Source organism: Notothenia rossii (assembly GCF_949606895.1).
Source record: "Notothenia rossii genome assembly, chromosome: 2".
In the NCBI taxonomy this organism is placed as follows: Eukaryota; Metazoa; Chordata; class Actinopteri; order Perciformes; family Nototheniidae; genus Notothenia; species Notothenia rossii.
The window spans coordinates 95,075,032-95,098,339 of NC_136904.1; the positions used below are offsets into that span (position 1 = coordinate 95,075,032).

The 23,308-nt window shown below is 48.0% G+C and overlaps 1 protein-coding gene across 1 annotated transcript in view; it reads right to left on the minus strand.

Moving 5' to 3' along the window:
* The window catches only part of ttn.2 (titin, tandem duplicate 2), a 260,191-nt gene that overhangs the window by 31,806 nt on the left and 205,077 nt on the right, over positions 1–23,308 (minus strand). The window contains 16 exon segments of the mRNA XM_079665865.1: positions 92–17,182; positions 17,305–17,607; positions 17,719–18,306; positions 18,392–18,688; positions 18,909–19,106; positions 19,224–19,328; positions 19,609–20,196; positions 20,725–21,012; positions 21,296–21,586; positions 21,978–22,167; positions 22,169–22,263; positions 22,807–22,837; positions 22,840–22,890; positions 22,892–22,969; positions 22,971–23,009; positions 23,011–23,118. Of these exon segments, the coding sequence (XP_079521991.1) occupies positions 92–17,182; positions 17,305–17,607; positions 17,719–18,306; positions 18,392–18,688; positions 18,909–19,106; positions 19,224–19,328; positions 19,609–20,196; positions 20,725–21,012; positions 21,296–21,586; positions 21,978–22,167; positions 22,169–22,263; positions 22,807–22,837; positions 22,840–22,890; positions 22,892–22,969; positions 22,971–23,009; positions 23,011–23,118 (20,341 nt within the window).

A 23,308-nucleotide genomic window follows, 5' to 3' on the forward strand; every position in this document is an offset into this window, starting at 1 on the left:
GTAAAGAGAACATCATGTGTTTTATTTCAATATTCTGGTATAATGTTGTGACAGTGCGAATCAATAATCTTCCTGATTTTAAATTCATTACCTGTGATCTTTGTTCCTTCCTTGGTTTCAGCAGAGACACCAACACCATAATCGTTCTCGCCTGTCACTCTGAAGTAGAATACTCCTCCCTCCTGCATGTCCGACACCTTGTATGTAAGTCTGTGGCATGTGTCAGTCAACCTGGTCCAGCCCTTCTTGCTTGCCTCACGGAAATCAACAAGGTAGTTCTTGACTGGTCCTCCTCCCTCATTCTCAGGAGTGTCCCAGGTGACAGAAGCAGAGGTTCTGGTCACATCCTTGACCTCCAAATGACAAGGAGGTCCTGGGGAATCTAAGACTCTGACATTGAGGGTCAAGGAAGCAGTTCCAGATACACTTGACAAGGTGATGACGTATTTGCCAGAGTCGTAGCGAGTTGCTTTCTCTAAGGTGATGGAGGTGAAGGTGTCTGTGGTGTCAATGACAGCACGAACTCTAAGGTCAACATCAGCCTTAGACCATGAAACACTTGGGATGGGTTTGCCTCTGAAAGGCACTTTCATGGTGAATGAGCTACCATCCTTAACAATAAGGGTCTTCCTCATCTCATTGCTGATTTCAAAGACTGGCTCCTCCTCTCTTTCTTTGGCGACCTGTGGGTCTGTCTCAGCACTGTTCTCACTGGCTCCAATCTTGTTAATGGATTTGACAACAAACACATATTCAGTTCCAGGTGTCAATCCCCCCACTGAGAACTCTGTGTTCTTGGTATTATGGACTCCAACCATCCATTCATCATCAGAAGACTTCCTGTATTTGATTTTGTAACCTGTCACAGGTGCTCCACCATCAAACAGTGGCTTATTCCAAGACAGGGTGACTGTTGTCTTTGAAGAGTCGATGATCTTAGGCTTGGCAGGAGGAGAGGGCAGGAACTGTGGATCTTCAGCTTTGGTGAGTGGGCAAGTGGTGCTGGAAGCACTGAGGCCTGCAGAGTTCTCTGCAAACACTCTGTACTCATACTCACAGCCATTACGAAGGTTTCCGGCCTTGACTCTAAGGTCATAAACAGGTTTCTTGTTGACACGGCACCAGCGAAGGCCAGTCTTCTCTCTCTTTTCAATGACATAGCCAGAGATAGAACTGCCACCATCAGAAGTTGGCCTTTCCCAACAGATGGTCATTGCCTCACTGGTAACTGAGGTGACTTGAACATTAGTGGGAGCTGCAGGAACAGTGAATGGATCAATGGCCTTTGTTGGCTCACTCTCCATGGGCTCACCATCCCCATATTTGTTGACTCCCCTAACTCTGAAGATGTACTCATTTCCTTTGAGCAGCTTGGTCACTTTACAAGTTGTTGCCTTCATGTCAGCATAGACAAGTGTCCAGGCAAGGCGACTGGTCTCGCGTTTCTCAACGATGTAGTGCATGATTTCAGCCCCACCGTTCTCCTGAGGGGGACCCCACATTATGGTGCATTTCTCTGCTGTGAGGCCAGACACTGACAATGGTCCTGAAGAAGGTCCAGGTCTGTCCAGAACCTTAAAGTTAATAGCCACTGCCCTGGTTCCTGCCACATTGTGCAGAGACAAGACATACTGACCGGAGTCCCTCCTGATAGCATCTCTGACTATCAGTGTGGTGGCGAAGTTGGTGGAAGTGATTTCACATCTGGCCTTGGCCTCAATCTCCTTTCCATCCTTATACCAGGTGACAACAGGGAGTGGACGACCTGAAATTTCAGCATCAATTCGAATGATATCTCCAGCCTTAATGACAACCAGCTGTTTGAGCTTATCTTCCAGGATAATAGTGGGAGGGTCTACATCATCCTTGACTGTGACAGGACCAGTGCTCTCTGAGGGATCACTCAACAGCTCTGCAGAATTCTTAGCGATGACATGGAAGTCATATTGGACATCTTCTGTGAGGCCTGTGACATCGAAGTAGGTGTCTTGCAGGTTGGTGAAGTTGCATTTAAGCCAGCGGCCATTGGGAAGTTCTCTACGCTCAACAATGTAGCCAGTTATCTTCACTCCACCATCATACTCAGGCTTCTCCCAGAAGAGGGACACTGAGGTCCTGGTAATGTTGGTGACTCTAAGGTTATGAGGAGATTCACATGGATCCCTGGCTGCTACAGGTTCACAGGCTTTAGTACATGGACCAATTCCAGCAATGTTCTCAGCATAGACCCTGAACTGATAAAACAGGCCTTCTTCAATGCCTGTCATCTTAAACTGGTTCTCAGCAAGCAGACCTCTGTTGACTTTGGTCCACAGGATGCTGCTTTGGTCTTTGCATTCAATGTGATAACCAGTTACAGGGCTGCCACCATCACTGGCAGGTCTGCCCCATTCCACAAGCATGCCATACTTGGTGGCATGGGAAACTCGGACGTTGGTAGGAGTGCCAGGAGGCTCGAAGGGATACTGAGCAACAACGGGAACAGAGTCAATTGCTGAACTCTTGCCATAACGGTTCTCAGCTGCAATACGGAACTGATACTCTGTTCCCTGATTGAGACGATTGACCTTGATTGAAGTCCTGGCTACTGTGGCTGAGACAATCTGCCATGCAATGGTGGTAGTGTCTTTCTTCTCCACTACATAGTTGTTAATTTGGCATCCTCCGTCATAGGTTGGAGCATCCCAAGACAGATTGATGAAGTCAGCACTCACCTCATCAAACTTAATGTTGCTGGGTGGGCCAGGTTTGTCCAGGATTACAACAGAGGTTTCAGCTTTCTTTGTGCCAACTGAGTTTGTCAGAGTGATCTCATACTTTCCTACATCCTCCTTGGTTGCATCCTTGATGGTAATCTTGGATGAGGTCTTGGAATTAAGAACATTTACCCTGGTTGTCTGCTTAAGCACATGGCCATCCTTCTTCCAGGACACCTCAGGCTGAGGTCTGCCTCTGAATGGAACATCAATCTTCAGGTCGTCACCTGCTCTTACACTGTATGTGTCGTACAACTGGCTAATGAAGGGCTTTGTGGTGATGTCCTTCAGCAAGACAGGGTTGGCCAGAGGCTTGGCATCACTCTTTCCCTTATCATTCACAGCAGTAACCCTGAAGGAGTATTCCTCTCCAGTTGTGAGACCTCCAATAGTAGCTTCCAGGGCTTTGGCTTCACTGCACACAGTCCATTTGTCATCTCCCTTGGGCTGCATCTCCACCATAAAGCTTGTTATCTTGCTGCCTCCATCATGATCAGGTTTCTCCCATGAAAGAGTGACGGTATGACGGGTTACGTCAACCAGGACAATCTTGCCAGGGGGCAAAGGAGCCTCAGCAACCTTGACTTGATCTGTGGATGCAGGCAAACCTACTCCCAGCTCATTCACAGCCAAAACTCGGAAATAGTATCGACCTCCCTCCTGAAGGTCAGGAATAAGGTACGAGTTCCTCACACAGTTGGTGCAAATACTGGTGAAAGCCATTCTCTTCTGCTCTCTCTTCTCCACAATATAATGTGATATCTTAGCCCCACCATCAATAAGAGGAGGTTCCCAGGAGATGGAGACTGAATTTCTCTTTACATCCTTAACCCCCAGGTTGGTAGGAGCACTGGGAGAGTCTAGGACTCTGACATTGATGAAGGCTGATTTAGAGCCACTGAGATTCTCAAGGGTCAGTACATATTTGCCGGTATCAAATCTATCTACATTTTCAATCACCAGCATTGTGTAAGAGCTTGTGACATCAATCTGGGCACGCTCATTCAAAACTCCATCAGCCTTTGACCATTTGACTTCAGGCTCAGGTTTTCCTCTGATTGGCACAAACAGGCGCAAGGTGGCGGTGGCCCGAACATTGACCATCTTCCTCAGATCAGCATCAAGTTCAATCTCAGGAGCCTCCAGCTTCTCTGCAGCAATCACAGAACCTGGTAGGTCCACATGCTCTCCTACTCCCTCACAGTTGACAGCACAGATGCGGAAGTTGTACTCTGCATTCTCCTTAAGGTGCTTTACGGTGAAGTTGGTGGCCTGAACACCACTGTGTGGTGTGGAAGTGACCCATTCATCATCTGCTGCCTCCTTCGTTTCCACAACATATCCGCTGATTTGTGCTCCACCATCATAGATAGGCCTGGACCAGGACAAAGAGACTGTGGTGCTCGAATTATCTGTGACTTTGGGGTTATTTGGACATCCCGGTGGATAAATGGCATCACACGCTTTGATGTATTCAGATGGTGCACTAGGCTTTCCAACACCTGCAGCATTTTCAGCTGAGACCCTAAACTCATAAGAGTGTCCTTCTCCGAGGCCACTGCATCTAAATCTCAGGTCAGTCAGCCTCTTTCTGTTGCATTTGGTCCACCTGATGCCATCCTTATCACGTTTTTCAAGCACATAACCATCAATCTCAGATCCTCCGTTATTCTCTGGTCTCTCCCATGTTAGCACGATGGAGTCCCTAGCGATAACGCTTGGTTCTGGGGTGGACGGGGCGCTGGGAGTGGTGAAGGGGTTACGAGCAATGACAGGCGCAGATTCCAAAGGATCCCCAATACCATATTTATTCACAGCAGTGACTCTGAAGATGTATTCATTGCCAGGCAGCAGTTTTGTGACTTTGTAGCTGATAGCCTGGATCATGGGCTCAACCATGGTCCATGACAAGCGACTGGTCTCTCTCTTCTCAATGATGTAGTGAGAGATGCTGGCTCCACCATCATGTGAGGGATGGCTCCAGTGCAGATAACATTTCTCAGATGTGACCCCTTTGACTTCTAGCGGGCCATCTGGAGGACCAGGTTTATCCAGAACTTTAACATTAACTGGGATCATCTTGATTCCACCCACATTGACCAGTTTGAGGACAAAGTGCCCACCGTCCACTCTGATGCATTCCTTGACTGTGAGGATGGTACGGGTGAGTGTGGTCTTGACCTCCATTCTTGGGGTGGTTTGGTCAATCTCCTTTCCTTCCTTTAACCAAGAGACTTCCGGCAGAGGCTTGCCAGTGTAGTCAGCATCGATAATAAATGTTTCTCCAGCCCTAACAACAGTCAGATCCTTGAATTTAGAATCCAAGATGGCCTCTGGTGCCTCAATTTCATCTTTAGCTGTAATTTCTCCTGTGCTCTCAGAAGGACGGCTATGAATGCCAGCAGCGTTCCTTGCAACGACTCTGAACTCGTAAACACAGTCCTCAGTGAGGCCAGTGATAATGTAATTGGTATCAATGATGTTGGTGAAGCTGGCCTTCATCCAGCGGGTATCTGGGTGCTTTCTCCTCTCGATGAAATAGCCAGTGATTGCACTGCCTCCATCATACTGAGGCCTGGTCCACTGAAGTGCCACATGATTTCTGGTTATATCAATGGCCTCAGGAGTGCCTGGTGGGTCACAGGGGTCCCTGGCTACTGTGCACTCAGAGACCTTGCTAGCTGGGCTGACTCCAGCAATGTTCTCAGCAAAGACTTTGAATTCATACTCAATGCCTTCTTCCAGCTCTGTAGTCTTGAAACGTGTGTCTGGGATAAGAAGCTTGTTGAGTTTTGTCCACAAAAGGCTGTTCTTTTCCTTTCTCTCAAGGTGATAGCCTAGGATGGGGCTGCCTCCATTGTTGGTGGGGACCTTCCACTCAACAACCATGTTATCCTTGGTTGCAGCAGAAATAATTGGTGTTCCTGGGGCAGCAGGCTCACTGAATGGATACTGAGCAATAACGTTGGGAGAGAGAATGGCAGAACTCTTTCCATATCTATTCTCAGCAGACACTCTGAATTGATACTCAATTCCAGTCTTCAAATTGGTGACTTTGATGGTGGACCTGGCAATAGTAGCAGACACGATCTGCCATGCTGTTGTTGTGGTGTCTTTCTTCTCCACAATGTAGTTGTTGATCTGACAGCCTCCAGTATACACTGGTGGCTCCCAGGAGATAAGAACATAATTAGAGCTCACCTCCTCAACCTTTACAGGGCCTGTGGGTGGGCCAGGCTTTTCAAGAATAATGACAGTCATCTCCTCCGTAGCTGTTCCGAGACTGCTGGTTGCTGTGATTGTGTATTTACCAGAGTCATCCCTATTTGCCTCCTTGATGCACAGTTTGGTAGATGTGGGTTTTCTGGTTACATTTAATCTGGTTGTCTCCTTAAGAGCCTGCCCATCCTTACTCCATTCGACCTTCGGGGCAGGGCGTCCAATCACTGGAATCTCAATTTTCAGATCCTCACCAGTCTGTAAACTGAATGTGTTGGCTGACATCGTGAACCCGGGCAGGACAGTTACATCTTTGGCTGTGACGGGGGCAGCGAAAGGCCTGGGGTCACTCTTGCCCTTCTCATTGAAAGCTGTCACTCTAAACAGGTACTCGTGGCCTGAACTAAGACCTAGGACAGTGCCCTCGCAAGTTTTGGTTGTGGCGGCCACTACCCATTCCTCTGAACCCACAGGCTGCATTTCAATGTAGTAGCCATTAATTCTGCTGCCTCCATCATGGACTGGCTTCTCCCAGGAGAAAGAGGCGGAGGTTTTGGTCACTTCAGTCAAAGTGACCTTACCCACTGATAGTGGAGGCTCTGAGGTCTTAACTGCATGTTCAGTCTCAACTGCGTCTCCCACGCCAAACTCGTTCTCTGCTAAGATTCTGAAATAGTAGATAGTTCCCTCAGTAAGACCTGTGACACGATAGCTTGTTTTTGTGCACTTGTTCTCCACGTTAGAGTAAACAATCCTGTTGGACTCACGCTTCTCAACCAGGTAATTCTTGATTCTTGAACCGCCATCAATAAGAGGAGGCTCCCATGTGAGGGTGACACTTTCCCTCTTAATGTCTTTTACTGTCAGATTCACTGGGGCACCTGGAGTGTCCAGAACTTTGACAGAAACAAAGGCAGATTTGGTGCCAGCACTATTTTCCAAGTTGAGGATGTATTTTCCAGCATCATATTTGTCACAGATGTCAATGGTTAGCAGTGTTTGTTCTTCACCAGTGTCTATCTGAGCTTTAGAGGTCAGTTCTCCACCATCCTTGGCCCAGCTGATCTCCGGAGTAGGACGGCCCTTGAATGGAATGCAGATTCTCATTGAGCCTCCTGCGCGGACAACTATTCCCTTCCTGAGCACTGCATCCAGAATCATCTCTGGAGGATCAATCTTATCTAAAGGTTTAATGACACCCTCAATCTCTGTGGGCTCACCAACACCAAGCTTATTGATAGCACATATGCGCACCTTGTACTCCTGGTGCTCAGTCAACTTGGTGATGGTCAACTTGGGATCCTTAACTCCAGAGGGTGGGGTGCATAAGCTCCATTCTTCCTCCTCAGCCTTGGTTATTTCCACAGCGTATCCTTGAATGTCACAACCACCATCATAGATAGGACGGTGCCAGGCTAGACTGATGGTGTCCTTACTAATGCTGACCACATGGGCGTTGGAAGGACAGCCCGGTTCAAAGCTTGGGTCACAGGCTTTGGTGTAGGGTAAAGGTGGGCTAGGCTTACCCACTCCAGCTGCGTTCTCAGCAGATACCATGAACTCATATTCATGGTCCTCAGTCAGACCAGTTACTCTGAAACGCAGGTCTGTCACTCTGCGTTTGTTACACTTGGTCCACCTCACTCCAGCTCTGTCTCTTTTCTCGACAATGTAACCAACAATCTCACTGCCTCCATTGCTCTCGGGACGGTTCCAGCAGACGGTCATGGAGTCCCTGGTAATGTTAGTGATCTCAAGCTCCTGAGGTGAGCTAGGCGTAACGAACGGATTTCTCATGATAACTGGCATTGATTCAAGAGGCTCACCCAAGCCATATTTATTGACAGCCATGACTCTGAAGATGTACTCATTGCCCTTCAACAGTTTGGTAACCTTGAACATGGTAGCTCCACAGTCACTGGAAACAACAGTCCATGCCAGGCGGCTGGTTTCTCTCTTCTGAATGACATAGGTAGAAATGCCAGCTCCTCCATCCTGCCTGGGTGGCAGCCATGACAGTGAGCACTTCTCCTCTGTGGCATTGCTGACAGTAAGAGGTCCCTCTGGTGGGCCGGGTCTGTCCAGTACCTTCACACTGAATGGGACAGTCTTTGATCCAGCCACATTAGTCAGAACAAGTGTGTAGTGTCCACCATCCACTCTAATGGCATCCTTCACAGCAAGCAAAGCCTTAAAGTCTGTGTTTTTGATCTCAGCTCTTGATGAGTTTTCAACTTCAACAGATCCCTTGAACCACTGAGCTGTGGGGATGGGCTTTCCTCCAACACTTGCCTCCAGATTGAAATTCTCTCCAGCATTGATAACAATTGTCTGGTTGTACATAGAATCGGTCTCATACGTGGGTAGGTCGACTTCATCCTTGGCTGTGACGGATCCCGTGTTTTCAGAGGGCTTGCTGATAGCACCAGCTCCATTCCTTGCAATTATTCTAAAATCATATTTGTTGTCTTCTGTCAGGCCACTAACTGTAAATACGTGGTCAAGGACGTTCGCAAAGCTGGCCTTCATCCACTTTCCTTCGGGAAGGTCACGCTTCTCAACAACGTAGCCAGTAATTAAGCTTCCGCCATCATACTCTGGAGCTGTCCACCTCAGCTTCACTGAGTGCCTGGTCACAATCACAGCCTCAGGGCGGCCAGGAGGATAACATGGGTCACGAGCTACGTAAACCTCAGAGACTTTGCTGCATTTTCCAATGCCAACAATATTCTCAGCATAGACTCTGTACTCATACTCAATGCCTTCTTCAAGAGGAGTAGATTTGTACCTGCAGTCTTGGATTAGCATTTTGTTGATCTTGGTCCAAAGAATGCTGTTCTTCTCCTTTCTCTCCAGATGGTATCCCAAGATGGCACTGCCTCCATCAGTTGGAGGTTTATGCCACTCAACCACCATATAGTCTTTAGAGTACAAAGACACAAATGGTGTTCCTGGTGGTCCAGGCTCCTGGAACGGATACTGTGCCAAAACAGGCTCTGAATCAATTGCATAGCTCTTTCCATATTTATTTTCAGCATAGATTCGGAACTGATATTCACTGCCTGTCTTCAGATTGGCCACTTTTAGAGTTGTTCTGGCCACAGTTGCAGAAACAACAACCCAGTTGGTTGTGGTTGTGTCTCTCTTCTCAACCACATAGTTGGAGATTGGGCAGCCACCTGTATATGTAGGAGGTTCCCAGGTCAGAGTTAAACTCTCAGCACTGACATCTTCCAATTTGACAGGGCCTGTTGCTGGGCCAGGTTTGTCCAGGGTTATCACTTCAATAGTGGCGTCCTTGGAAGCCATGGCATTGGCAATATTGATGCTGTACATGCCTCCATCATCCCTTGTTGCATCTTTTATGGTGAGAGTGGTGGTACGTGCAGAGTCAGTGACATTGACTCTGGTGGTCTGCTTAAGGGCTGCTCCATCCTTGGTCCAAGTGATGGTAGGCTTTGGGTGACCAGCAGTTGGTACCTCTATCTTGAGGTCATAACCCACCTGGACACTGTAGGTGCTCATTTTGGGTCTAACAGAAGGCTCAATCACAAGGTCCTTAGCTAAGACAGTCTGAGCCAGTTGTCTGGCATCACTTTTGCCCTTGTCATTTACGGCAATCACTCTAAAAATGTACTCCTCTCCCTTGCGAAGGTTTGTTACTACAGTCTCCATTGACTTTCCACTGGCACACAGAGACCAAGCTTCACTATCCTTAGTTGACATTTCGACTTCATAGTAGTTGATTCTACTGCCACCGTCATGTTCAGGCTTCTCCCAGGTGAGAGTTACAGTTTTAGAAGTGACATCAACAACACTGACTTTACCAGGCGGCTGAGGCTTCTCGGATATCTTAACTGGCTCTAAAGTTTTAGCAGGGAGACCCACACCATATTCATTCTCAGCCAAGACTCTGAAGAAGAAGATTCCACCCTCTGGAAGTGGTTCAACTTTCCAGGTCATCTTGTTGCAGGTTGTGATGGTAGAATAGACTTTCCTGGTGCTCTCACGCTTCTCAACAAGATAGTGCTTAACCTTTGAACCACCATCCAGAATTGGAGGCTCCCATGTGAGAGTAACAGAATTCTTGGTAATCTCTTTCACCATGAAGTTAGCTGGTGGACCAGGTGAGTCCAGGACTCTGACACTAACGAATACTGACTTCACTCCACTGGCATTTTCTGCAGTCAGTGTGTACTTGCCAGTATCAAATCTGTCAACATTCTCAATGACAAGTGAAGCATAGTTGCCTGTATTGTCAATCATGGCAGTCTCCTTAATCTCGCCCTCAACCTTGCCCCATTTCACCTCAGGAGCTGGACGACCTCTCACAGGAACGAACAGCCTGAGAGTGCTTGCTGATCTTATGTTGATCATCTTTCTCATATCAGTATCAAGGTCAAGATCAGGAGCTTCAAGCTTCTCCTCCAGAAGAATTTTCCCTGGAACGTCAGCATGCTCCCCAACTCCAACTTTGTTGATAGCACACACTCTGAATGTGTATTCGTGCTTCTCCAGAAGCTTTTTTACTGTGAACTTAGTTTCTGTGATTCCAGTTGGAGGAGTGCAGATAACCCACTCATCGGATATTTGATTGCAGGCCTCAACAATGTATGCCTGAATCTCACAGCCCCCATCATAGATAGGTTTACCCCATGTCAGGGAGACAGTGGACCTGGATGTGTCCACCACCTTGGGGTTGTTTGGTGGGCCTGCTTTGAAGATCGGATCCAATGCTTTGTAATACACTGTTGGTTCACTAGGTGTGCCAACACCTCCAGCATTTTCAGCAGAAACTCTGAATTCATAGCTGTGGTTTTCAAGCAACCCTGTGACTCTAAAGCGGAGCTCACAAACTGTACGCTTGTTGCATCTGGTCCATCTTACACCATCCTTGTCACGTTTCTCAACAACGTATCCCTGGATAGAGTTTCCACCATCACTAGTTGGTCTCTCCCAGGTCACCACCATGGAGTCTTTGGTGATTGTGGAGACTTCTACCTCTTTTGGTGCGGTGGGAGTGACAAATGGATTTTTGGCAATCATGGCTTCAGATTCCAGAGGCTCACCAACTCCATATTTGTTGACTGGAATCACTCTGAAGATGTACTCGTTACCAGGAAGTAGTTTTGTGATTTTCAGGTTCAGTGTCTGAACTTTTTGTTCAACTGCTGTCCAAACCAGTCTGCTGGTTTCCCTCCTCTCAACAATGTAATGGGAAATATCGCTTCCTCCATCTTGGAGGGGAGATTTCCAGGCAATGCTGCATTTCTCATTGGTGACCCCATAGATGGAGATAGGGCCATCAGGTGGACCTGGTCTGTCCAGGACCTTGACATTGATGTTTACTGATTTCTCGCCTCCAACATTTTTTACCAGCAAGGTGTACTGACCTCCATCAACACGGATTGCTTCTTTCACAGTTATGTGAGCTTTAAAGTCTGTGTTCTTGAGCTCTAGGCGTGCTGCTTCAGCCATCTTTTTACCTTCCTTTAGCCAGGTCACTGTGGGCACAGGTTTGCCATAGACGGCAGCCTCAAGACTGAATGTCTCGCCAGCATTTACAACCACAGCCTGGGAGTATTTAGATTCTAATTCGATCTTGGGTGGATCAACCTCATCCCTGGCAGTAATTTCCCCAGTAGTATCAGAGGGCTTGCTGAAGACACCTGCTGAATTCCTGGCGATGACACGGAAGTCATAAACCTGATCTTCAGTAAGTCCTGTGACAACAAATTGTGTCTCAATGACGTTGGCGAAACTGGCCTTCATCCAGCGGCCAGATCCTTCCTTCTTCTCAACCACATAGCCTGTGATCATGATGCCACCATCATACTCAGGTTTTGTCCATCTGAGGGTCACTTGGCTTCTTGTTACAATGACAGCCTCTGGTTTTCCTGGTCTGTCACAAGGATCTCTTGCCACTTGCATTTCACTCAGTTTGCTGGCTTTGCTGAGGCCAACAATGTTCTCGGCATAGATTCTGAATTCATACTCAATACCTTCCTCAAGACCAACAGCCTTATATCTGGTGTCTGGGATTATTTGTTTGTTCTGTTTCACCCACATTAAACTGTTTCTCTCTTTGAGTTCCAAGTGGTAGCCCAGAATTTTGCTTCCACCATCAGTGCTGGGTTTTCCCCACACAACCACCATGCTCTCCTTGGTGGCTGACTGGACCTCAACAGAACTTGGTGGGCTTGGCAATTCAAATGGATACTGAGCAACAATTGTCTCAGAGAGCAGGACTGAGGACTTGCCATATCTGTTCTCTGCAGCAATCCTGAACTGATACTCAATTCCAGTCTTCAGACGGGCTGCCTTGATAGTGGTTCTGGCCACAGTTGCTGACACAATCTGCCAGTTTGTGGTAGATGTATCTCTCTTCTCAACAACGTAATTGTTGATGGCACAACCACCATCATACTCTGGTTGATTCCAGGACAGGACCACGCTGTCTGCAGTGACTTCATCCAGCTTAATTGGGCCGGTTGGTGGACCAGGCTTATCTAGAACAACTACACTGATGTCTGCGGATGCGTCTCCAACAGCGTTGATCAGTTTGATCGTATATGTGCCCACATCATCTCTGCAAGCCTCCTTGATAACCAGGTGAAGGTTTTTGTCTGATGCTTCAGCATTAACTCTTGTTGTCTCCTTAAGGGCAATGCCATCTTTGAGCCAAGTTGCTGTAGCCTTGGGACATGCAGCATATGGTACATCTATCTTCAGATCATCTCCTGCTAGCACACTGTATGTGGTGAAAACCATTTTGAAGGTTGGTGTGATAACTAGGTCGTTAGCCACCACAGGCACACTAAGAGGACGTGGGTCACTTACTCCCTTTTCATTAGTGGCTGAGATGCGGAACATATACTCCTCTCCCCGTGTGAGGCCAGTTACAACAGCCGAAGCGGTCTTTACCACCATAACCTGGGTCCACTTCTCACTGCCTTTACCCTGCATCTCAACAATATAGCCTGAGATTCTGCTGCCACCGTCGTGGTCAGGTTTTTCCCAAGATAGTGAGACGCTGGAGCTGGTAACTTCAACAAGGGTAACTTTGCCTGGTGGAAGAGGCTTCTCTGACACTTTAAGTGGTTCAACAGTCTCCACTGGGAGGCCAACGCCGTATTCGTTCTCAGCCAGGATTCTGAAGAAGTACATCTTTCCTTCCTCAAGGTCTCCTATTTTCCAACTAGACTTATGACAGCTAGCACAGACTGTTGAGTAAGCCTTTCTGTTTGATTCACGCTTCTCCACAATGTAGTTACGAACTCTGGAGCCACCATCAATGAGTGGTGCATCCCAAACGAGGGAAACTGAATCTCTAGTGATATCTTTGACGATCAGATTCTGAGCGGCTCCAGGAGTGTCGAGCACCCTGACATTAACATAGGCTGTCTTGCTTCCTGAGGCATTCTCTACAGTTACCAGGTACTTGCCTGCATCAAACCTGTCAACATTTTCTACCTGAAGAGTGGTGAATGATGAGGTGATTTCAATCATGGCTTTATCCAGGGATTCTCCATGCTCCCTCGACCATTTCACTTCAGGCACAGGTCTGCCCTTAATAGGAACAAAGAGTCTGAGTGTGCTACAGGCTCTGATGGCAACAACCTTACGCAGCTCTGCTCCTAGTTCAATCTCTGGAGCAAGCAGTCTGTCTTCAGCCTTGGGGGTTCCAGGAACAGCAGCGGGCTCTCCAACTCCCTCACAATTAGTGGCACATATGTTTATTTTGTAGTCTTCGTTTTCCTTCAAGTTGATAATAGTGAAGGAAGTGGCTGTCCATCCCTTCTTGGGAGTGTGTATTGTCCACTCATCCTCCTCAGGCAGGCAGGTCTCCACAATGTAACCAGTGATTTCAGAACCACCATCATATACAGGCTTGTTCCAGGCAAGGGTGATGGAGGATTTGGTTGTGTCCAGCACTCTTGGGTTCCCTGGAGGTCCAGGCTGGAAAATGGTGTCTTCGGCTTTGTAAAATGGACTGGAGGGACTAGGCTGACTTAGACCAGCATTGTTTTCTGCAAAAACTCTGAATTCATATTCATGTCCTGGTGTGAGGCCCGAGGCCTTGAAACGCAGGTCAGTGACAGTCCTCTTGTTGCATTTCACCCAGCGCATGCCACTCTTATCCCTTCTCTCAATAATGTAGGTGTTCAATCTGCTGCCTCCATCGTGTTCAGGGCGTTCCCAGCAGACAACCATGGAGTCCCTTGTAATGGTGGTGACTTCAGGCTGCTGTGGGGGATCGCTGGGGACATAGGGGTTTGTGCAGATGATAGCTTGAGACTCCAGGGGCTCACCCACGCCATATTTGTTAACAGCCATGACTCTGAAGACATATTCATTGCCCTTCAGAAGCTTAGTGACCTTGAACCTGTTTGCCTGAAGTTCCGTGGCCACATTTGTCCATGCCAACCTACTTGTCTCTCGCCTCTGTATGACAAAGTACTCGATCTTGGCGCCGCCATCATGTGATGGATGCAGCCAGTTAAGGACACATTTCTCAGCAGCGACGTCAGTAACAGTGAGGGAGTCTGGTGGTCCGGGTCTGTCCAGCACCTTGACATTGAAGGTGAACTTGGCAAAGCCTGCAGGATTGCTGGCAGTCAGAATAAAGACACCTCCGTCCTTCCTCAGGGAATCTTTGTTTGTAAGAACTGTGTGGAAATCAGTTGACTTTATCTCCAGCTTGCCTGTATCCAAAAGCTCCTTTCCTTCCTTGGTCCATACCAGAGATGGAAGTGGCCTGCCAGTAACATTGGCCTCCAGCTTGAACAACTCTCCTGCCATCACAACAATAGTGCTGCTATATGATGAGTCAACATCAAGCCTGGGTTCTTCCAGGTCATCTCTGCATGTAATTGCCTCCGATGACTGGGATGGAGCGCTAAGAGCTCCAGCTGAATTTCTGGCAAACACACGGAACTCATAAGTAGCATCTTCAATCAGACCACTGACAGTGTAGATGGTTTCTAGGACGTTGTTGAAGTTGGCTTTGAGCCAGCGTCCGTTGGGCATCTCTCTCTTCTCTATTGTGTATCCAGTGATGGAGAATCCACCATCTCCCTCCGGTCTGGTCCATGACACAGTCACCTCATGTCTGGTGACATTCAGTGCCACAGGTCTGCCTGGTGGGTCGACTGGGTCCAAAGCATACACAGCTTCACAGGGTTTGCTTGGTTTACTGAGACCGGCCATGTTTTCAGCAGTAACACGATGTTCATATGCAATTCCATCAACAAGTCCGGTTGATTTGAAGATATTTCCAACAACAGGACCTTTGCTAATCCTCTGCCACAGAATGCTGTTTTTCTCTTTTCTGTCGACATGATAGCCAATGAGGACACTGCCTCCATCAGAGGAAGGCTCATTCCAGCTCAGAGTCATTGCATCCTTGTTGAAAGATGTGACCACAGGAGTGCCTGGCTGGCCCGGCACATCAAATGGATAGGCAGCAACCACTTGCTCAGAGACAATGCATGCTCCAATGCCATATCTGTTCTGGGCCTTGACACGGAACTGATATGTTGTTCCAGTGTTGAGTTTGGCTGCCTTGAATGTTGTGCGGATAACTGTTGCTGCCAGCTCCATCCAGGAAGTACCAGTAGTGTCCCTCATTTCAACAATATAGTTGTTGATAGGAACACCTCCGTCATTCTCCGGTGCCTCCCAAGACATGAGAACATAATCACATGAGACTTCCTCCAGCTTGATGGGTCCAGTGGGAGGACCGGGAATGTCGTGAACCAGGACTGTGATTGTCTCAGTCACTGTACCCAGCATGTTCTTTCCAGTCACGGAATACGGGCCTCCATCGCTCCTCTTGATCTCACCGATGTTCAGGATAGTTAATGTTGGTGTGGTTTCAACGTTGATTCTTTGTGTCTCCTTGAGCGCTATTTCTCCCTTCTTCCAGGAAACCACAGGTCTGGGTTTGCCAAGAACAGGAATCTCCACCTTGAGGCGGTCCCTTGCCTTGGCAATGACCGTCTTCTGGTAGATTCCACGCAGGTCAAAGGAAGGAGCTGAAGTCTGCTCTTTGATAATGGCAGGCCTGCTCTCACGTGGGTCGCTCCTGCCTGATGCATTGACGGCCATAATGCGGAATGTATATTCTGCACCCTCGACCAGATCTGTGACAGTGTAATCCAGAGCCTTGATGGCGGCTGCATGGACCCACTCCCCATCTTTCTTCTGGGATTCAATAACGTATCCAGTGATCAAGCTGCCACCATCGTGCAGGGGTTTGGTCCATGACAGGCTGGCGCTGTCAGCTGTCACATCAGTGACGTACAAGTTCTCTGGTGCAGAGGGGGACTCGGACACCCTGATTGGCTCAGGGGATTCAGCGGGTTCGCCTATGCCCAGGTCATTCTCAGCAGAGATACGGAAGTAGTAGTATGCTCCCTCCTCAAGGTCTGTAAACTTGAAGGAACACTTCTGCCATGTAGTGCTGAGCACTGTGTAGGCCTTCTTGGTGGCCGCTCTCTTTTCAATAACGTATCTATGGATCTTAGAACCACCGTCGATAATGGGGATCTCCCACTGGAGGGTGATGCTGTTCTTAGTGATCTCTCTAGGTATGACGTTAACTGGTGGTCCTGGTGTGTCCAAAACCTTCACATTAACAAAGCCTGTCTTCTTTCCGGCAACATTCTCAAGGCAAAGGTTGTACTTTCCAGCATCGTATCTGGTGCAGTCAGGAACAACCAGGAGGGTGTAGGACTCTGTGGTGTCGATGTGTGCACGTTGTTTCAGGTTGCTATCATCTTTGCTCCAGGTTACTTCAGGAACGGGACGACCTCTGATTGGTACAAACAACCGGATTGAAGCACGGCATCTGACCACCAGGGTTCTCCTGCATTCAGCATCCAGCTCAAAGTCTGGCAGCGACTCTTGGTCCACCAGTTCAGTCACGTTCTCAATCTCTGCAGGCTCACCAACTCCCTCTGAGTTTACAGCGATAATCCTGAAGTAGTATTTCCCTCCTTTCTGAAGTTTGCCAATAACGTATTCTGTAACTTTCACTGGATACGGTGTCTCAACCTCCCAGTCATCATGACCTTCCTTTTTGTACTCAACAGTATATCCATCTACTTCAAGACCGCCATCATAGTGGGGTTTGCCCCAGGCTAAGGAAGCTGTGGTTTTTGTGGTGTCTGTGAGTCTGGCGTTGGATGGAGGTCCAGGGGGATCTAATCAACAAGAAAAAGCAGTATTTAAAAAAATGGAAAGTAAGTGCTCGATGATGGGACTTTTCGGCGTATGCAACTTTAAATTGAATTCTGAATGATTTGATAAGTCAAGTTTTACTTACAGACAATGTCTTTGGTCATCACAGATGCCGATGGCTCACTTGGCTCCCCAAATCCAGCCTTGTTCTCTGCAGTCACTCTAAACTCATACTCTACTCCTTCAGTCAGGCCTTGCACCTTAAAACGCAGGTCAGGGACTGTCCTCTTGGAGGCCCTCACCCATCTCATTCCTTTCCTCTCTTTCCTCTCTACACTATATCCTCTAATGTCACTTCCACCGTCTTGTACTGGTCTCCTCCATGAAATGGTGACAGCATTCCTACTGATGTTATCAACCTCTGGGATTGAGGGTGGTCCTGGTGCACCTGGGGACACAAACAAAGAGCATGTGTCAGGTATGCCTTGAATTACTCAATCCTTTAGTTCCATTAATAAAACATCATAGAGATATAAACACAAAAAACATGTAAACTTACGGAAGCTGTCAATCATTTTTACTGGACCAGATTGGTTGGCGTCACCAGTGCCAATCTGGTTCACGGCACATACTCTAAAGATGTACTCGTTGCCTTTGATCAGTTTGGCAGCTATATGTCTGCAGTCCATGAGGTTTTCTGCTAGCTTGGTCCACTGCAGGCGGCTGGTCTCTCTCTTCTCCAGGGTGTAGGACTTGATGGAGAAGCCTCCGTCCTCGTCTGGTGGCAGCCATGTCAGAGTGCACTTCTCAGCGGAAATGTTACTGGCTTCAATGGGGCCTGGAGGTCCGGGCACGTCGAGGACCTTCACCTTCACGCGTTCTTCCTTAATGCCGAAGGGGTTGCTGGCGGTGATGGTGTACTCTCCGGTGTTCTTCCGGCTGGCGTACTTGATTGACAGAGTGGAGGAGGTGGGGGTTGTGGTGATGGAGACGATCTCAGAGCTCTTAAACTCACGGCCTCCCTTTGACCACGCAGAAGTGGGGAGAGGTTTGCCCAAAATCTTGGAGGCTCTGATCACGATGGTGTCCCCTGCCTTCACTGAAACGCCGTCCTTCATGTCCGGGTCAATAGTGATGGTCGGGGGCTCTGCGGAGGGAGGATTGAGTTGAATTTAAATAAAAAAGATTGCACTTGTTTTGAACTACCTTACTAAGTTTACTGCTCAGCTTACCATATTCATCCCTGCAAGCCACGAGCTCAGTGGTCTCTGAAGGAACACTGATAGCTCCAGCAGAGTTCTTGGCCTTGACCAAGAACTGATACTGAGCTCCCTCCGTCAGGTCGGTCACGGTGAAGGCACAGCCCTGGATGTTGACGTGATTGGCCTTCAACCAGGCCTTGCCACCAGCCTCTAACTTCTCCACCATGTAGCCGGTCAACTTGTGGCCGCCATCATATTTGGGAGCGGTCCACATGAGAGTGACCGTGTTCCTGGTGATGCTGATCACTTCAGGCTTACCAGGAGGATCTGACAGGACAAAAAGTAAAGGTGTTAAAAAGTGTTTCAAAGTCTAAGACTGTGGGTTTCCCTAAAACAGTCTGGAGCCCCCTGAGAAGACCTGAGAACTCCAGAAAAAAGCGTAAAAACAGCATTTTTAGTTTTCCCACTCAATATTCAGTATTCTAATAACAAGAAGAATGTTGTTGTCACTCTAAGAGAGGAAACAAATAGAAGCTGCTAAACTCACCAATAGGATCAAGGGCAACCACAGCCTCTGTGACCCTGCTTGGTCTGCCGAGGCCGGCCATGTTCATGGCCATCACTCTGAACTCATACTCCAGTCCTTCGATCAGGCCGGTGACTCTGCAGTCCCTCAGTCTCAGAGGGGTCTTCGTCGCTCGCTTCCACATCAGGCTGTTCCTCTCTTTAAACTCCACGTGGAACCCTGCAGAGAACCCACAAGCTCTGATCAGGACAATGCTATTAAACTGATTTATATCACATACATCGGTTATGTTTCATGTTTAGGCTGTAAAGGGAGACAGTAGAGGCTAAGTTTTACCAGTAATTGGGGATCCACCGGTTTCCTTTGGATCCATCCAGGTCAACATGGCCATCTCATGGCGAATTTCTACTATTACTGGAGGAGCAGGAGCCTCGGGAACATCTGCAGGGAGCGGAAAAAGAAAGGCAGGTGGAAGAATTAGGAAAGGAATAAGGAATAAACCACAGAGACTCGTTAAAGTCTTGTGCCAGGTTACATTCTTCAGATGTAATGTTAGAAAGTCGCCTCGAAACGTAGTTCCTTAAGGGAAGACACTACATACACAAATAGACAAAGTTAGTAGAAGGAACTCCTGATGGTGCATAATGGATGTTTTCTTTCCACACATCTCAAAAGAAGATGTGTTATGGAGGCACGATAACCCAAAGGACGTGATACTCACTGAAGGGATGCTGTGCGATGACGGGCTCGGACCTCAGGCACTCGCCCACCCCGTACTTGTTCTCTGCGAACACTCTGAAGATGTACTCCACGCCTTCGTGCAGCCGGATCACCCTCATGCTGGTCTTCTGAATAGCGGATGCAACCGTGGCCCACTTGTTGTCCGTGGTCCTTCTCTTCTCCACGATGTAGTTGGACACCTCCGCGCCACCATCATCTGTGGGCGGGCCCCACTCCAGCGAGATGCCGTCGGCCGTGATCTCGTCGAACTTGATGGGTCCGGTGCAGATGCCGGGTTTGCCCACCACCTTCACGGTGAACTTGCACTCCTTGGAGCCGGCGCTGTTGCGGACGTGGATTTTGTAGGTCTCGGCGTCTCCTCTCTGGCAGTCTCTGATCAGCAGCGTGGTGACGCCCGTAGACGACTCCACACACATCCTGCCGGTGTCGCCGATCCCTGTGTCACCCTTCTTCCAGGTGACGGTGGGGATGGGGGCGCCGATGAGCGGGATGTTGATGCGGGTGGTGCTGCCCTCCTTCACCACGCAGCAGCCGTCATGCAGGGCACTAAGATTGCAGTCAGGCAGCACTGCGGTACAAAGAGTCAACGTTAGATTAACAGGAAACATCTGCACCACACTGTCTCCAGGACAATCTCTGCGTGACATTTAAATATTGCAGCAGTCTAAAAGTACAATTGGGGTTAATCAGCAATTTTGAAAAGAGTTGTACATAGATTATTTTACTGTCAATCAAGAATGCTTTATTTGTAATTTTAATAACGTATTTTCAGAAAAAGAGATCTGAAATTTGGGTAAAGCCAGGTTTTCCAATTTTGTACGTTTGAATATGTATATATCTTTTAATAATTGCTCATTTACATACATTTCCAGTTTTCCCAGTTTCGAAATTCTGGATAATTTACTTGAAATATGACATAAAACAAAGATAAGCTGCAAATATCCATATTTAAATTAAATCAAATAAAAATAATAATAAATAATCAAAATAACATCTTCTGTCAATCACTCATTATCCATATTCCTAAACACATGTGAGCATCTTTTCTTTCCCCCCTCCGTCATATAATACATTCAATGAAATCGTTGTTTCTTACCGAACTGGTCCTTGGCGATAACGGTGAGCTCGCATGGTGGTCCCTCCCCAGACTGGTTGAGGGCCTTGACCCTGAACAGGTACTCGGTGCCCTCTGTGAGCCCCCCCATGGTGTGGGAGGTGGTCTTGCCCTTCAGGATCTCCGTCCACTTGTCCTCGCCCCCGCTCTGCTCCAGGATGTAAGACGTGACGAAGCTGCCGCCGTCGACCAGCGGTTTCTTCCAGGCCAGCGCGATGCAGTCCTTCGTGGTCTTGGTGGCCTTGAACTCTGCCACGGGGCCCGGTTGCTCTGCAGGGGGGGGGGGCAGAGGGGTTCAGACTCAACATGACGTTTGTGGTAAACAAGAGGAGTTAATGTAGACTAAAACACTATCTCTTTACTTTTATCGCACATTTTACATTTTTACATATTTACAAAAAAATAGTCCAGATAGTTATTAAACAAAAAAAAAGAAATGAAAATGATTGAAAATACAAATAGAATAACAAACATAATAATCATATTAAGGCTGATAATAAAATTAATGAAAAGAACCATAGATATTTCTCCACTGTGAACCCTGGTGTGTTACCTGAGGCCCGCACGCTGCCGGCGGTCTCGCAGCCCTCCCCGATGCCGTACGCGTTCTCGGCCAGCACCCTGAAGCAGTACGCCTGCCCCTCCTCCAGGCCCGTCACCCTGTAGGAGATCTTGTGGCAGGTGGGGGCCACGCAGGTCCAGGCCTTCCTGTCCGCCAGACGCTTCTCCACCACGTAGCTCTTCACCGGGGAGCCGCCGTCCAGCAGGGGGGCGTCCCAGGTGATGGAGACATGGGTCTTTGAAGTCTCCTTCACTGTCAGGTTCAGGGGGGGGCTGGGGGAATCTGAGGGGGGGAGGGGTATAAAGAACCAGGTTGGAGATGCCCGTAACAGAGGGGGAAACATCCTGATTTATATCTCTGTGAAATCATAGTTAAGTAATCAGATTCTGTTTTGAACCATTCAATTATGTTTAAAATTGAGTCTTAGAATATTTATCACACTTTATTTATGAGTATGCTTTTGACCCGTGTAAGTATGTTTATGTATTTCGAGTGAGTTCATGATGCATCTCTAAGCGCGACTACAACCCATTTGTTATGTTTTGAGTGACTCGTGTTTTTAATGCGTTGCAGAGATGAGCGTCAGGAAGCCACCTTTAAACCTTTCTATTGACCTCCATTTGAACCCAGCTCCCCCTCCCCTCTAACACCATAACAATGTGCATCTCCTCACCGAGCACTTTGACCACGATGGTGTAGCTCTTGGAGCCGCTGCTGTTCTCCAGAGTCAGGATGTACTTCCCGGCGTCGTATCTGTTCACGTCCTCGATCATCAGCAGCGTGTCCCACTCCGACGTCTTGATCAGAACCTCCCGGTCCTTCAGGTTGGCGTCCGCCTTGGACCACGTCACTTTGGGTGCCGGGCCGGCCCCTCAGAGGGACGTAGACCCTCATGGTGACTCCCGCCCTCAGGACCAGAGCCTTCCTCAGGTCAGCATCCAGCTCCGCCTCAGGGGCGACTGCAGGGGGGGAAGGGGGAGGGGGGTTAATGCAAGGGTCAAACATCTCTCAAAACTCACTTATTCACTGTAGCTTTCAAACTCTGATCAGCACCCCCCCCAACCCACACACTGCACTTGCACAAGGACTACTGTTTATGTTTTTTGTTCTCTTTGTACTTTTTCTGACTGTTTGAAAAGCGCTATCAAAAATCGAATGCATTATTATTATTATTATTATTATTATTATTATTATTATTAAAGAGAACAGCTACAGCTTCAGAGGTGGGGACAAGTACTCAGATCTGGTACTTTAGTAAAAAGTAGAAGTACTCAGATATTGTACCATGTACCTCTGAAACTGTAGTGGAGTAGAAACTACACAGTAACATAACATTGAAATACTCAAGTAAAGTACCTCAAAATTGTACTTAAGTACAGTAACTTGAGTAAATGTACTTAGTTACTTCCCACCTCTGTATAGCTTCCAGTGGAGGACAGAACACTTATCTGAATATCTAAAAACTAACAATGGTGTAAAAAACAGTATTGATGTGTAATTACTCAGGATGTCTTTGGGCGTGTGGTTTCCCGGGGGACCTCGCTGGGCTCGCTGAAGCCGATCTTGTTGACAGCGATGACCCTGAAACTGGTACTCTGCGTCGTCCATCAGTCCGGTCGCCAGGAAGCGCGTCTCCTGCAGCTTCTTGGGGATGTTGCACTTGTTTCCAGTGTTCTCCGTCCACACGCTTACACTCCACCAGGTAAGCCGATGATCTCGCAGCCGCCATCGTACGCCGGCTTGGTCCAGCTGAGGCTGACGGAGGAGCGGGTCGAGTCCCACCACCTTCGGGAAGGCAGGAGGACCAGGGGGGTCTGCAGGAATAAAGGGTCATATTAAGCATTATTCTCATAGTTCATAGGGAAAGAAATTGCACCTTTTAAACGTCAAAGTGGGATTTGTATTTTGCTTAAAGGGTCGCCTATTATACTATTGTTAGGCATATATTATAGGTCTCAGACCTAAAAACATGTCTCAGATCATGTATTCTAGCCTCATCCCCCC